General features: G+C 50.4%; 1 protein-coding gene across 1 annotated transcript in view; it reads right to left on the bottom strand.

Moving 5' to 3' along the window:
* Window positions 1-14,922, bottom strand: part of SMURF2 (SMAD specific E3 ubiquitin protein ligase 2) — a 1,116,208-nt gene that overhangs the window by 404,598 nt on the left and 696,688 nt on the right. Inside the window, exon 7 of the mRNA XM_086930925.1 lies at window positions 4,185-4,268. Coding sequence (XP_086787051.1) covers window positions 4,185-4,268 — 84 coding nt within the window. The remainder of the gene's footprint in view (window positions 1-4,184; window positions 4,269-14,922) is intronic.

Raw genomic sequence — 14,922 nt, forward strand, 5'->3', positions numbered from 1 at the left:
TCCCTGATGGACTGCTTATCACTTTATAGGCAGATATAGGGGAGAAATAGCCTCCCTCCCAGTGATTGGAGTACACTTTAATCTCACTGAATTTTCAGCAGAGCTATCAAGCAACTTGTGTCAAAAGGTGGACCGCTTGTAGTGGACTTCCAGATTACCAAGTCCACGACAGGTGAAACAAAGCAGGTAAAAAGGAAAAAGGCAGGGTGACACTGCCTCTCAAAGCCACACACAGGACTTCCATTCCAACTGCAGCTTCATTACACTATTAATCCATTCATCTCCTGATAAAGCAAGGGGCTTGGATGCAGAGAAAACCAAGAGAACCCTTCCTCTTGACAACCAGAAAAACAAGCATTTACAATGCAATGGTTTCGCCTTTGGAAAAGTTAGAGCTATTGGCATTGTAAATGACAAACTTTTTATTTATGTGTTGGTTTTGAAAACATAAATAAATGGCATTGTCATTTACAATGCCAATAGCTTTATGCAGCAGCGCTGCCAAGGGACTCTGTGTGTGCTGCGTAGTTGTTTGCCTCTGTAGTGAGACTACTACGCACGTTCAAAGCTTTGCTCTACAAAGTCTGAAAGTGACATTTGCTCACGCACTTCAGCTCTGAACATGGCTGCGATCCCCAGAGTGCACGAGCATTGGCTGTACTAGCGTCACCTGCACAACTACCCAAGGCGCTATATGTAAAGACAAACTACAGCATCGGAACATACCAATAAAAGCAGTACCAATAAACCAAACTATGCTACTATGTTTGCTCTGTCTGCATGCAAGCATGCAAGCATCGCAAAAAAAAAAACTCTGCGCTATACAGCATGCAACAATATAACATTACGATGCCGGACGGAACACAGATAACGGACGTGTTTCTGCTCGCGCTGTGTGCATGCCAGCAATGCCCTAGTATTCAGTGCTGTACATTAAGCTACAACATAATGTTACAGTGTGCGACTGGTAACAGTTACCAGCTGCTGCCGCAGTAACTCAAGAGCTTGCAAACGGTGACCAGGTGATCTGTCACTAGGGCACGAGTTGATTCCTGTGAGTTCATCTAACAAACCAGTGCAATATCCTGCAGCTCGCAGAACACCTCTACTGGATGCTGTCTGCTGAACAGACGAGGAAAGGGCGCCTAGAAGGCAGGCCATCAGCTGTGCTCACTGGGTGTAGCATTGGTGAACATGTTACCAGTCTGTAACGCTGCTGTCAACACGGTGACACTGGCAGCGCACCGCCATGCCCTACAGACACCCAGCACAACAGTGGGAGAGCAGTGTGAGCCTCCCGGCATGTCCTCGGGCTGACCAGCTCCTGGACTCGCCTCGAAGCTGCTGAGGCCCCAACTCTCTGGGCGTCGCGATGGGCAGAGGAGATGTCCCCATTACTATTTTTTTATCCTCTGTATTGTGTTCTTCCTATCTGCGTTGTGTCGTCCAATCTCCTGTTTTATGTTAAACAACTGGTTCAATCCAAAAGTACGCACAGTATGGGGCAGCTTTTTGCACGTGGCTCAACCTGCATGGCCGTCAAAATAACATGCACAAAAGGTTTGGGCAACATTTTGGGCACCCTTATCCTCATCACTAAACTAATGTCTGCATAGTTTCACCCAGGCACTAACCCGAGAAGCTATCCTTTTGGCAAAACTCGGGACTGAGACCAAAAACCGTGTCCTCGTCTTTTCCACACCATTTCACTCTAAGTCAGGGGCTCATAATAAAGCATTTTGGTGCGAGACAACCCCCCCCAACTACACTCTCCCAACAACTCTATGCTACTTATCTGGACAGCACCGACAGACCCCTCATTGCCCGCCACCCCTCCCGGGTACCACCAAACGGGGGCCCTTACCTTCTCCCCGGAGGCCACGTGCAGGCCCTCGCGCACCTTGGCGAAGGAGCCCTAGCCCAGCTTGCGGCCGATGAGGTAGCTGCCAACCCGCTTGGTGTGCTGGAAGCTGCGCAGTCTGTCCCGGGACACGGTGCTGACGGGAGGGGGGACGGGCACACGGACAGCGGGAGGGGGACGGGCACACGACAGCGGGAGGAGGGACGGGCACACGACAGCGGGAGGAGGGACGGGCACACGGACAGCAGGAGGGGGGCGGGTTAATGGGCATACAGACAGCGAGGTGTCTATTCCACTACTCATCTCGAGTGCGGCTGCTGACCCCATCTGACCCCTCAAATCTTCCGCGTTCTGGAGAGAAGACCCCACAAGAGAACCCTTCGTCTTCTGATACGATCGGCTCCAAGGTCAGAGCTGATCTCTGACGCTCGGCGGAGGGTTGTTAATTCTACCTTCATCACATCCTCACAAACTAATCTTCCCACCAACAGCTAAGCCCAGAAGCGGAGCAGATTGAGGAGAGGGGGCCAAGTGCAACCTGACTACTCAAGACAAGTCAAACTCCTCCCACACCCCGGGCCAGCAGACACCACCGCTTGCACCTTCCTGACACTAAACCGAAGACACCCGAGGTGCAGCTACCGGAGCAGGCCTCAACTCCGCGTCAGAGAACCGGCCTGAGAGCCAGGATACCTGTGCGGCTCACCCCAGGCTCTACCGCTTGCACCCCTCGGTCCCCTTTTAAACCGACAGGCACCCAGTGCGCAGCTGCCGGACCAGGCCTCAACTCTGCGTCAGAGAGCCGGTGCTAGGCCTGTGCGGGAGCATGCCGGGCCCTCGACAGACATGGGCTAGGCTCGCTCTCCACCGCCGCTCCGGGCAGCTCGCCAGCAGCCTCTTGCCTCCTCAGACAGGCTTCATGCAATAAGGCTGCGCAGGGGCAGCCGGCTTGTGAATGGCCCTGGGTCGAGGGGCTAAGAGGAGGGTGGTGAGGGGCAGAAAGAAGGAGGGCTCTTGATTGGCACGCGCAACACAACAAACAAACTAAGCAATGGTCAAAGAAACGTGCTAAACACGAAGGGCGGGGGAGTTAGCAACACCGGTTAGCAAAACCAGGGAAAGGGGCAAGGAACAGCCAATGAGATAACAGACCAGGGGATGAGCGACAAAGAAATATATAGTAGACTGGTGGAACATTATTCTAAGGCAAACAAATATGGCGAATTAAAAACAAAGAAAATATTTTTTTTAAAACACGGAGGAAAAAGTAATAATTACAAGTTGAAAATGTAGTGGGCGAGGAAAGGAAGAAATAATTCACAGGACTGCACGCGAGAAGAGAAAATGCAAAAGGGAAACAAGAAGAGGCCAGGATAAGAATAAGAACAAGCACCTACGGGCACACGGACAGAGGGAGGGGGGCGGGAACGGACAGCGGGAGGGGGGGGGAACGGACAGCAGGACATCGCGCAACCCACCCCTGCAAAGGACACTTCCGAAATGGTGGAAAACAAAGTTGTAAAAAATAATAATAATAAACACCGCCCACCGCCGCATGACGATCGCAAGGGGGCGGGATGAGTAAAAATGGCCGGAACGCCCACGAATCTGCTCCGGCCATGACGGACAGATCTCTGTTCCAATGGCTACCCTCCATTTATGGAGCTAGCCAATGGAACAGAGGGGCGGGACATGAGTACTCATCTCTAGACATAAGATTTCGCCCTGCGCGAAAGTCTGCTGCGCAGCTTTCGGCGAAGCGAAACCTAAAAAACTAAGGCCAATTGACAATGCTTTGCACTGATGGGGTTTGTGGGATGAGGACTGCTGTACAATTGTTCCCTTGATTTCAGCATTCAGTTTGATTTTTTTGTTTTCTGTTAATGTAACTTTTAAAAATTTAAATGATGTATAAAACTTTTTTTATGGAGGTAAATAAAAGTTAAAATAAAGCCAAATAAGCATTACTAATATTGTTAGTATATTTACATTTTTTTTAACAGAGTTTCTATTTGAGGTGTTCTGAGGTCCTGAAATGAGACAGTTCAACAGAATTCTTCTCTATTAAAAATGGTGCATTCATTTTATTTTAACCAATGAGTCAAGGTGCATGGTACAATTAACATTTCTTGTTCCCAACACCCCTTTCTAGAAAGGCCTCTTAAATATGTCACTTGGACCTCAGTGACAGATGATGATCATCATCTCAGTAAAATTGATGCAATATAAAACTGTACAAAGAACAGATACAATGGCATAGTGGTGTACATGCATTAAAAAAGAGGTTAACACGCTGTACTCAGTTCTGCATAGGTTTCCTTACCGGGTCGGTCGCTCCCACTGAGTCGTTCTTGTAATGTGATTTAAATATTGAATTCTTCCAGAAGCAGTTCGTCTTTCTTCCCAGCTAGAATCCAAAGAGCAACACATTAGGAAATGTCGTGAAACAAACGTTTCCACGCTGACAGCCAAGTATTCTAATTACATTACAAATAGTAATCAGAGAAATTTTCCAAGGCAACTGCAAACTACATTGTTTCAATAAAATTGCATCATGTCTTTCTAAAAACCACATCCATCAACAAAACAGCACCTTTGAGAGAATAGAACTGACAAATATGTATCCTGACATTTCTGTGACTTTAAATGCTTACATGACAATTTTTTTTTTTACAGTTGAAGAGTTGAAAACGGATTATTTCCAACTAGAATTAGGCCATTCGAATTTGTCAAATTATATTTGTATATACACATTTTATATTCTAAAGTATTTAGAAAGAAGTCTTTATTCACATTTCTTTAACAGGCATACTTATCCTGTCACTTCGACAGGAACGTCAAATTAACACGTTTTTACAGAAGACATTCTGCTATCAGAAATAAGAGTAGGTGTTCAAACCAAGCAGCCGGAGACTGTAAAAAGCAAATCAATTGGTCGGCTCATTTTTATAGATTCGTGAACGCTGAACCTGGTAATTTACTTGTACTTGACTTGAAGTTTTAATAGCTTGAGTCCAGGCATTGTCCTATCACTGTTGCAAATAATATGATAACCACATGCACCTCTTGTCCTGATCATTTTTGCTAGACATATTTTGATATTAACAAGGAAAGTCCATGAAGTTCTAAATGACTTGTATTAGATATCAATGTTAACCTTTACACAACTCAAGTGCACTGCACCGTTTCCACAAAGTTGGAGCACCTTTTCATATATCCCTGCATTTTGTTTGCATATCAATACAATTTGATAAATCTTTCTTAGTTTTAAAATTAGATGAATCCTATCCCATATACAATAAAGGTGTTTAGCCTGTACTGAATGATTCTGAAGTAGCCTCTTTATTCACCAGCACAGGAGGGCAGTGAACTCCTAAACAAATATGCATTACTATCCCATTTATGGAAACCATGGCATGTGGGAAGTTTGCCATGCAGACACCAGCATTGTGACATAGCACTGGGGGTGTAACTCCACCATTCCCCTGATCCAAAGCACAGGTAAGGTGAGTTGTGAGCCAGGATACTATGTTCAGGATAGCACAGAGGGCATCCATGGTGAGCTACTGTGGACGGTCACTCTTCTACACCTAAACCTGTGACTCATGCATACATTTATAATATCAAGCAACAAGGGGAAAATATACAAATCTGATTAACAAGGTGTATTTTCTTTCATTGTTTATTAGGCATACATGGATCAGGAACAGATTAGAGTGATTTATTGGCTGGCTTCACTACAATATATAAGGGGTGGGATAATCCTCAATGAAGATGTGGAAAGAAACACACAGGGATACACTCAAGAATAAGAAACACTCTCAAAAACGTTTCTTCTACTCTTTCCCATATGACTTTCCTCTACACGGTACTCAGGAGCACACTTGGGAATTTTGTTTTCACTTTAATGTTGAAAACCCAGATTTTATTGAAACGTAGCTATCTTGTATGGTTTCCTCCTTGCCCCATGTCCTATGAAACAGTCAAAATTCTCTTATGTCCCACTATGCCAATCCTGACCGCTCAATGCAATGTCTCTCTTTCCGAAGGTAACGTGTCTAGTGTTTGGGAAAAAAGCTCTTGTTCTACATTTATAGTAAAAATCCAATGCTGATCCCAATTTGCTGACTAACTATAGACCTATTTCTCTACTTCCTTACATTTAAAATGCTGTTGTGCGCCTTATTCTGGTCTTGAATAGACCCTTTCACATGGCCAACCTTTTGATAACACTACACTAACTGCTAATCCATTAGCACTGTATTTTCAAAGCCTTATCCCATAAGGCTTTACACTCCCCTTCCTCTAACTAGAACTCCTCCTATTTGAAAACCAAATACCTACCAGGCCCCTACATTTTAGCTCATTCATCCTTTTAGCTATTCCCTTCCCTTCTTATCTTCTGGCAGTCAGTTGCCTTTCCAACTTTTTCACACAGTTGAAAATCCACCTATTTATTTCATAGTGTTTTTGCTGCTTCTCTCCTTTCTGCCAGGACACCTTTCCCGCGGGTATTTGCATGCTCTGCAAATCATTTTACTCATTCACTCAGATGCTGGCGGAATCTTGTCTTTTTGCTGCAGGGTATGTATATCTGCATACAGTAATATTGGTTACTGTGCCAGCTTCTTAAAAATCAGGTGGATTCACAGTTAGTGGACAAAATATGGAAAATTAGATAAGGGTATTTGGGGACCTGAATGTCCATAACAGGTTTGTGGGATTAGGACCAAAACGAAACTTTTTTGACAAGCGGGAACTAAAGCTTGAAAACAAACCACAGAAGCGGAGGCAATGCTGTCCACATATCTGGCATCCATCCTTCTGCGGAACCCTTTTAAGATCAGTAGATTAAAAAAAACAAGCATTTACAGTGCAAGGGTCTCGGCATTATTAAAGGTAGAGCTATTGGCATTGCTCATAACTTTTTTTAAAAAAAAACATAAATAAATGGTATTGTCATTTACAATGGCAATAGGTGAGCATTAGAGAGTAGTAGAGAGTATTTGCAGACACAGAGCCCCACATGCACAGCGCCCCACACACACACACAGAGCCCCACACACACACAGAGCCCCACACACACAAGCACAGAGCCACACACACACACACACACACACACCCAGAGCCCCACACACACACACAGAGCCCCACACACACACACAGAGCCCCACACACACACAGAGCCCCACACACACACACAGAGCCCCCCACACACACAGAGCCCCCCACACACACAGAGCCCCCCACACACACAGAGCCCCACACACACACACAGAGCCCCCCCACACACACACAGAGCCCCCCCCCACACACACAGAGCCCCCCCCCCACACACACACACAGCCCCCCCCACACACACACAGAGCCCCCCCCACACACACACAGAGCCCCCCCCACACACAGAGCCCCCCCCACACACAGAGCCCCACACACACACAGAGCCCCACACACACAGAGCCCCACACACACAGAGCCCCCACACACACACAGAGCCCCCCACACACACAGAGCCCCACACACACAGAGCCCCACACACACAGAGCCCCCCCACACACACAGAGCCCCCCCACACACACACAGAGCCCCCCCCCACACACACAGAGCCCCCCCCCACACACACAGAGCCCCCCCCCACACACACAGAGCCCCCCCCACACACACACAGAGCCCCACACACACACACAGAGCCCCACACACACACACAGAGCCCCACACACACACACACAGCCCCACACACACACACAGAGCCCCACACACACACACACACAGAGCCCCACACACACACAGAGCCCCACACACACACAGAGCCCCACTAACACACACACAGAGCCCCCCACACACACACACACAGAGCCCCACACACACACACACAGAGAGCCCCACACACACACAGAGCCCCCACACACACAGAGCCCCCACACACACAGAGCCCCCACACACACAGAGCCCCCACACACACAGAGCCCCACACACACACACACAGAGCCCCACACACACACACACAGAGCCCCACACACACACACAGAGCACCACACACACACACACAGAGCCCCACACACACACACACACACAGAGCCCCACACACACACACACAGAGCCCCACACACACACACACAGAGCCCCACACACACACACACAGAGCCCCACACACACACACACACAGAGCCCCACACACACACACAGAGCCCCACACACACACACAGAGCCCCACACACACACACAGAGCCCCACACACACACACAGAGCCCCACACACACACACAGAGCCCCACACACACACACAGAGCCCCCCACACACACAGAGCCCCCCCCCCACACACACAGAGGCCCCCCCCACAAACACACAGGCCCCCCCCCACACACACAGGCCCCCCCCCCCACACACACAGAGCCCCACACACACACAGAGCCCCACACACACACAGAGCCCCCCACACACACAGAGGCCCCCCCCCACAAACACACAGGCCCCCCCCCCACACACACACAGGCCCCCCCCCCACACACACAGAGCCCCACACACACACAGAGCCCCACACACACACAGAGCCCCACACACACACAGAGCCCCACACACACACAGAGCCCCACACACACACAGAGCCCCACACACACACAGAGCCCCACACACACACACAGAGCCCCACACACACACAGAGCCCCACACACACAGAGCCCCCACACACACAGAGCCCCACACACACAGAGCCCCACACACACAGAGCCCCACACACACACACACACAGAGCCCCACACACACACACACACAGAGCCCCACACACACACAGAGCCCCACACACACACACACACAGAGCCCCCCACACACACACACAGAGCCCCACACACACACACACAGAGCCCCCCACACACACACACAGAGCCCCCCACACACACAGAGCCCCCCACACACACACAGAGCCCCCCACACACACACAGAGCCCCACACACACACACAGAGCCCCACACACACACACAGAGCCCCACACACACACACAGAGCCCCACACACACACACAGAGCCCCACACACACACACAGAGCCCCACACACACACAGAGCCCCACACACACACACAGAGCCCCACACACACACACACACAGAGCCCCACACACACACACACAGAGCCCCACACACACACACACAGAGCCCCACACACACACACAGAGCCCCACACACACAGAGCTGTCGCGACTATGACAACGCAGGCGCCTGTCACAAATCAGAACCAGATAACAGACAGCAAATGGCATTGGTTGGTTAGAAGCACAAGTTAAAAGTCAAATTCAAAGGTCGGAGCCTAAAGGGTAAGAACATAGGCCAAAGGTCAGGACAAATGAACATAAACTTATACCACAGATAGAATAGAACGTGGAAGGCCCAAACCGAAAGAATCAAAATCCAAAAATGTTCCCAAACAAAGGTGACTGCTGAAACATTGGTAAAGGCAGCGAGTGTGGTGGGAGACACATGGGAGGGGCGAGTCTGGGAGCCCGGGAGGGGCTGGCATTGCGCTGATGCTGGCGCTGGCGCTCTGGAAACCAGAGGCTGGACGGGAGCCCAGATGTGCGAGGGAGGGTCTGAGACCTGTGCGTGGGGTCGTGGTGAGGAGAAGGGATAGGGCAGGGGCAGAGCCGGGGGCCAGTATGCGGGAGGGTCACTCAGTGAGGGAAAAAGAGACCACGATAGAGAGGGCGGAGGGCCACGGGAAATGACCAGGCCAAGACACCTGCTGCGAAGAGCGCCACCCATCAGGAAAGTGCGGCAAAGCGGGTTAGGTGCAAGGTGAATAGGGGTGAGGTGGGCAGAGGACATTATATTACATTTATGAAAACATTACTTGTGCAGTTGTGGCACCGGGGCCCAGGGGGGTTAAGAGGGGCCCACTTTACTCCAGCTGGGGGAGGCGGGCCCATTTCACATCCTTGCACCGCTGTGACCCAGGGAGGCAGGCAGCCTCGAGCGGAACCGGAGCCGGGTGGCAAAGAAGAGGGAGCTCCATACGAGGTGTGTACAGCGCAGAAGTAATGCTGTGGCGTAGAAAGGCGGTTATTGCATTTTTGATAAGGGTCATATGCGAGATTTAAAAAAAAAAAAGGGGGGGGGAAGGTAGTAAGAAAAAAGCTGCTCTTCTCACTGGTGCCTTTTGTCTGCAGGGCACAACAGGCGTTTTTTTCAGTTACAGTTAGCACCCCCGCAAAATGGCCTCGTTACCTCAGTGGCGAGAGCTTGGGTCCGGACAGTGCCACAGTCACAGGTTTGTTCCATGTAATGGTTAGGAGTAACTGTTGAGGTGGAGCATGCGGTCTTCTCCGGCCGAGGTGATTTAACCCAGCAGCAACGCCCAGGAGCATCATGAGCTGAGCACGCAAATAATGGGTCACATGGTTTGCCGAGCTGGGCCCTATGCGATAGAAAGGGCGAAAGCAGCAATTTGTTTTTGAGACCCGCCGCATTAACCGGAGAGGAGAGGCAGCCGTGGGGTAGAGGGCAAATCACTTAATCTTCCTGTGCCTCAATGTGTAATGTAAATACGGTGCTCAAGTGAAGCGCGCCAATACCTTCGATGCGATTCCGCGCTATACAAGTATGAAGGAGGTGCCCTACTAAACCTCACGCATCTAGTGTGAGCCGGTGTTCGGTGCGGACACTATGAGCTCAGCAGTATGAGGCGTACCCGGCTCCAGGAAGCAGCAGAACGTTGCGCACCAGTTCAAAGCACACTATGAGGCGTACCAGCCTCCGGGAAGCAATAGTACGTTGCGCACAAGTTCCAAGTACACTATGAGGCGTACCAGCCTCCGATGAGCAGGCGGACGTTGCAAACAGGGGCCCAGCGCACAATACCTTCTTCCTTTATGGCGGGTTCGGTGCGGACCGCTCTAGGCTGTTCTCCGGCATTGCGGTGCTGTCCTGGCGGGCGGGGTGACGCGGAGGCCACGGGGTCGCTTCTCGTCAGGTTGGCGGTGCTCCGGGGGACACAGGCTCAAAAGGGCTGAGTCCTGGGGAGGGGTGCAGCTGAATTGGGGTGCTTACAGCAGGGCATTTCACGGGAGGCGAGCCCACGCTTCAAGTCCGTCCTTTCTTTACTTTCCACGGCGCGGGGGCAGCAGATTGCGGTGATCGGACCGGACGGATCCTTTACTTTGCGTTGTGAGCTTCGGCTCAGGGAGACAGTCACGGTGCTTGGGTCAGACAGCGCTGACCTTTGCTTTGCTGGGGAGGGAAGGAAAGCAGAGATGGAGTAGTTTCTGTCCTGTAACTCCAGTTCTGTAGTAGGGGTATCTCTGTTATAGTCATAATCTAGTGAATAGTCCCGCCCATGTGCGTGGACCCCGGAGCAATCAAAAATAATCTCTTAAAGTGTCGAAAAAATGCAGAACTGCACAGACACTTAAGAGAGAATTAAAGACAGATAATGCAGCCTATAAAACCAGGCTACACTGTCCAGTACTTCAACTAGAAATTCCACCAAAAATCCACAAACAGCAAAGCCTGTCCAGATTTCCTTTGCCTCAGCAGCAAAAACCCCTCTGGAATGATAGAGAGGAAGGCCTGGACAGACAAGCCCCATAGGCTGCCATTATGTGGCTCAGAACAGGATACTGTGTCTTTAAGAGAACTTTCCAGAACTTCACAGTATCCCAGAATGCACTGCAGGTTCCTTTTACTTTCAGTTCTTTTTGAAGGCGTAAGACGCCAGACCTGTAGCATCCCTTAAGTGAATATCTCTCTCCACCGGGGAGGAGGGCGGGCGCTTATGACTATAGCAGAGATACCCCTACTACAGAACTGGAGTTACAGGACAGAAACTACTCCTTCTGTAGTTGGGGATCTCTGTGTATAGTCATAATCTAGTGAATAGAAGGGCAAGCCCATCCCCACACCAAAGCGGCGGTGGAGAAACGAGAAATAACACCACTATTGTGCGAACAAATTTCGCAGCGAAGCCTGCCCAACCTGAGCGTCTGCCCTGGCATCAGTGTCCAGACAGTAATGCTTAGCAAAGGTATGAACCGACTTCCAAGTGGCCGCCTTGCAGATTTCTGCAATAGGAACATTACGGAGCAAAGCTGTTGTGGCAGCTTTGCCCCTGGTGGAATGAGCCTTAGGTTTACCCCCTAAGTTCTTATTAGCCTTTTGGTAACACAGTTGTATGCAGGACACAATCCACCTAGAGATGGATGGCTTAGACCGGTCCTGACTGATCCATAATTCATAAACAAATGGTCTGACCTACGAATATCTTTGGTCTTATCCAGATAAAATTTCAACACCCTCCTAACATCCAGGGAATGTAAAGACCTTCCTGCTGGAGATGAAGGATTCTGAAAAAACATAGGCAAAGTTATGGTCTGGTTGACATGAAAATCAGAAATAACTTTGGGAAGAAATTTAGGGTGAGTTCGCATAACAACCTTAGCAGCATGAAATACAGTATAAGGTTCTTGGCAACACAACGCCTGAATTTCACTCGCCCTGCGGGCCGATGTAATGGCCACGAGGAACGCCGCCTTCCAGGACAGGTGCTGCAGCGAAGCCTTATGAATAGGTTCAAAAGGCTCCTTCATCAATCTGGACAGCACCACATTCAATTCCCATGAAGGCGAAGGAAGCCGGACAGGAGGGAATACTTTCTTCAAGCCTTCCAAAAAATCTTTGATCACAGGGATCTGGAAGAAGGAAGTCAGTGAAGGGCATTTCCTGTAGGCAGTCAATGCAGCGAGATGAACCTTAATGGAATGAACATTAAGGCCAGAATGCGTCAAATGTAGAAGGTAAGGAAGGAGGACGTCTTCCTTGCACGTCGTCGGGTCATAGTTCTTGGACTTGCACCAGATACAGAACCTCTTCCACTTGTAAGCATAGGAAGTCCGCGTGGAAGGTCGCTTAGCCTCCTTCAGTATGTCCATCCAATCTTTGGGTAGATTTAAATGGCCATGCCACCAAACTCAAAGACGAGAGGTTGGGGTGCAACATCTGCCCCCCGAACTTCATGAGAAGGTCCGGCCTGCACGGCATCCGTATGTGCGGAAGGAGAGACCGGTGAAGCAGGTCCGTGAACCACCACTGCATGGACCATTCCGGGGCAATCAGGATCATCCGCGCCCTGGACTGGGACAGCTTGATGAGCACTGCCAGAATCAGGGGAATGGGTGGAAAAGCGTACAGAAAGCTGTTCGCCCAGTTGATCCATAGCGCATTCCCCAGCATCCCCTGCTGGTAGTACCTGGAGGCGAAGTCTCGGCATTTGCTGTTTTCGGGGGTGGCGAACAGATCTACGTCTGGAGTCCCCCACCTTGCAAAGACTTCTCCTAGTACTTCGTCGTTTATGACCCATTCGTGGTTTTCCTGAATCAATCTGCTCAGTCTGTCCGCCTGAACATTCTGCACACGTGGCAGATGGGTAGCGGTATCGTCAGTCCTCTGGCCAGAAGCCAGATCGCCTGCGCCTCCTGTGACAGGGTGCGTGATCTCGAGCCCCCCTGCTTGTTGAGGTAATACATCGTGGTTGTATTGTCCGTCTGCACAAGCAGAGAGTTGGTCTGAAAGGACGGATGACAGGCCTTCAGTGCCAAGTGAACAGCTCTGAGTTCCAGGAAATTGATGTGATACGTGGACTCCATCGGGGACCACGTTCCTTGAATTTGTAAGTCTCCGGAGTGCGCCCCCCAACCGTGGAGAGAAGCATCTGTCACGATAGTCTTGAGTGGGAAGGTCCTTGTGGAAGGGAACCCCACTTCAGAGACTGAAGAGCATGCAGAGACAGTCGTATCTTGTCGTCCCAAGACCCTCTCTTCTGATCCCACTGATCCTAAGATACAAGTGGCCATCGATCCCAGTAGAGAAGACACTGTCCTCACTGTTGTAGATGGAGTGGTCATAAGAGCCTGAGCCTTCCGAAGGAGTGATAACCGTCGCTCCCCCGAAGGAGACACGCTTGCTGACAGCGTATTGATGGTGGCTCCCAAGTACTGAATGCACTGGACCGGAGTCGGGACAGACTTGGACATGTTGATGTGCAACCCCAGCTTGTTCAAGAGAACGCACGTCTTCTGGAAGTGTGCCTGAGCTTCCGAGAAGGAGGAGGCCTTGATCAACCAATCGTCCAGGTACGGGTAGACAAACACCTTGTTCTTCCTTAGGTGTGCTGCTACCACTGCCATGCACTTTGAGAATGTTCTGGGCGCAGACTTCAGCCCGAATGGCAGTACTGTGCATTGATAATGATTGGTGCCGACTTGAAAATCGCAGGAACTTCCTGTGTTTGTGGGCAATGGGCACATGGAAGTACGCATCCTGTAGGTCTATTGAACATAGCCAGTCTCCCTGTTGCAACTGAGGGTAAATCTGATGCAACGACAGCATGCAAAACTTTTCTCTGCGAATCCACTTGTTTGCCTGTCGCAAGTCCAGAATGGGCCTGAATTCGTTCTTGTCCTTCTTGCGAACCAGGAAGAACTGGGAGTACAGACCTCTTCCTCTTTGAGACAGAGGTACGTCTTCTATCGCCCTTTTCCTTAACAGGATATCGGCCTCCGCCTGGAGCTCGAGCAGTTGAAACCGCGAGCTGACCGGAGGAATTGATGGAGGTGGGCTGGTGAACTGAAGACTGTATCCATTGCAAACAATATTTAGCACCCACTTGTCCTGAGTATTTTTTCTCCACTCTGCCAGAAAAAATTGAACGCTTGCCCCCACCGGAGCGGGTAACCGATGAAGGGGAAGTAACCGCTCAGGGTCGAGACCCGACCAGGCCCTTGTTCGCTGTAGAGGACTGCTGTCCCCCTCTACCCTTCTGGCGCTTCTGGAAGGGTCTCCGGAACTGCTGCTGCTGTCCCGAAGACTGACCTAGTCCTCTTCCCTGTGCACCGAACCGTCTCTGGAACGGGCGGTAGGCCTTCTTTTCTTTGGGCTTCTCCAAGCCCACAGCCGTCAGCGTCTCTGCCTCCGCCTTCATGCGGGCCATCTCATCATCTGCATGCTTTCCGAACTAGGTTTCCCCGGAAAAGGGCAGATTGGCCACCTGCTGCTGGGCCTCCGGCTTGAGTGATGTTTGCCTG

Source organism: Lissotriton vulgaris, chromosome 7, assembly GCF_964263255.1.
Source record: "Lissotriton vulgaris chromosome 7, aLisVul1.2, whole genome shotgun sequence".
Classification (NCBI taxonomy): Eukaryota; Metazoa; Chordata; class Amphibia; order Caudata; family Salamandridae; genus Lissotriton; species Lissotriton vulgaris.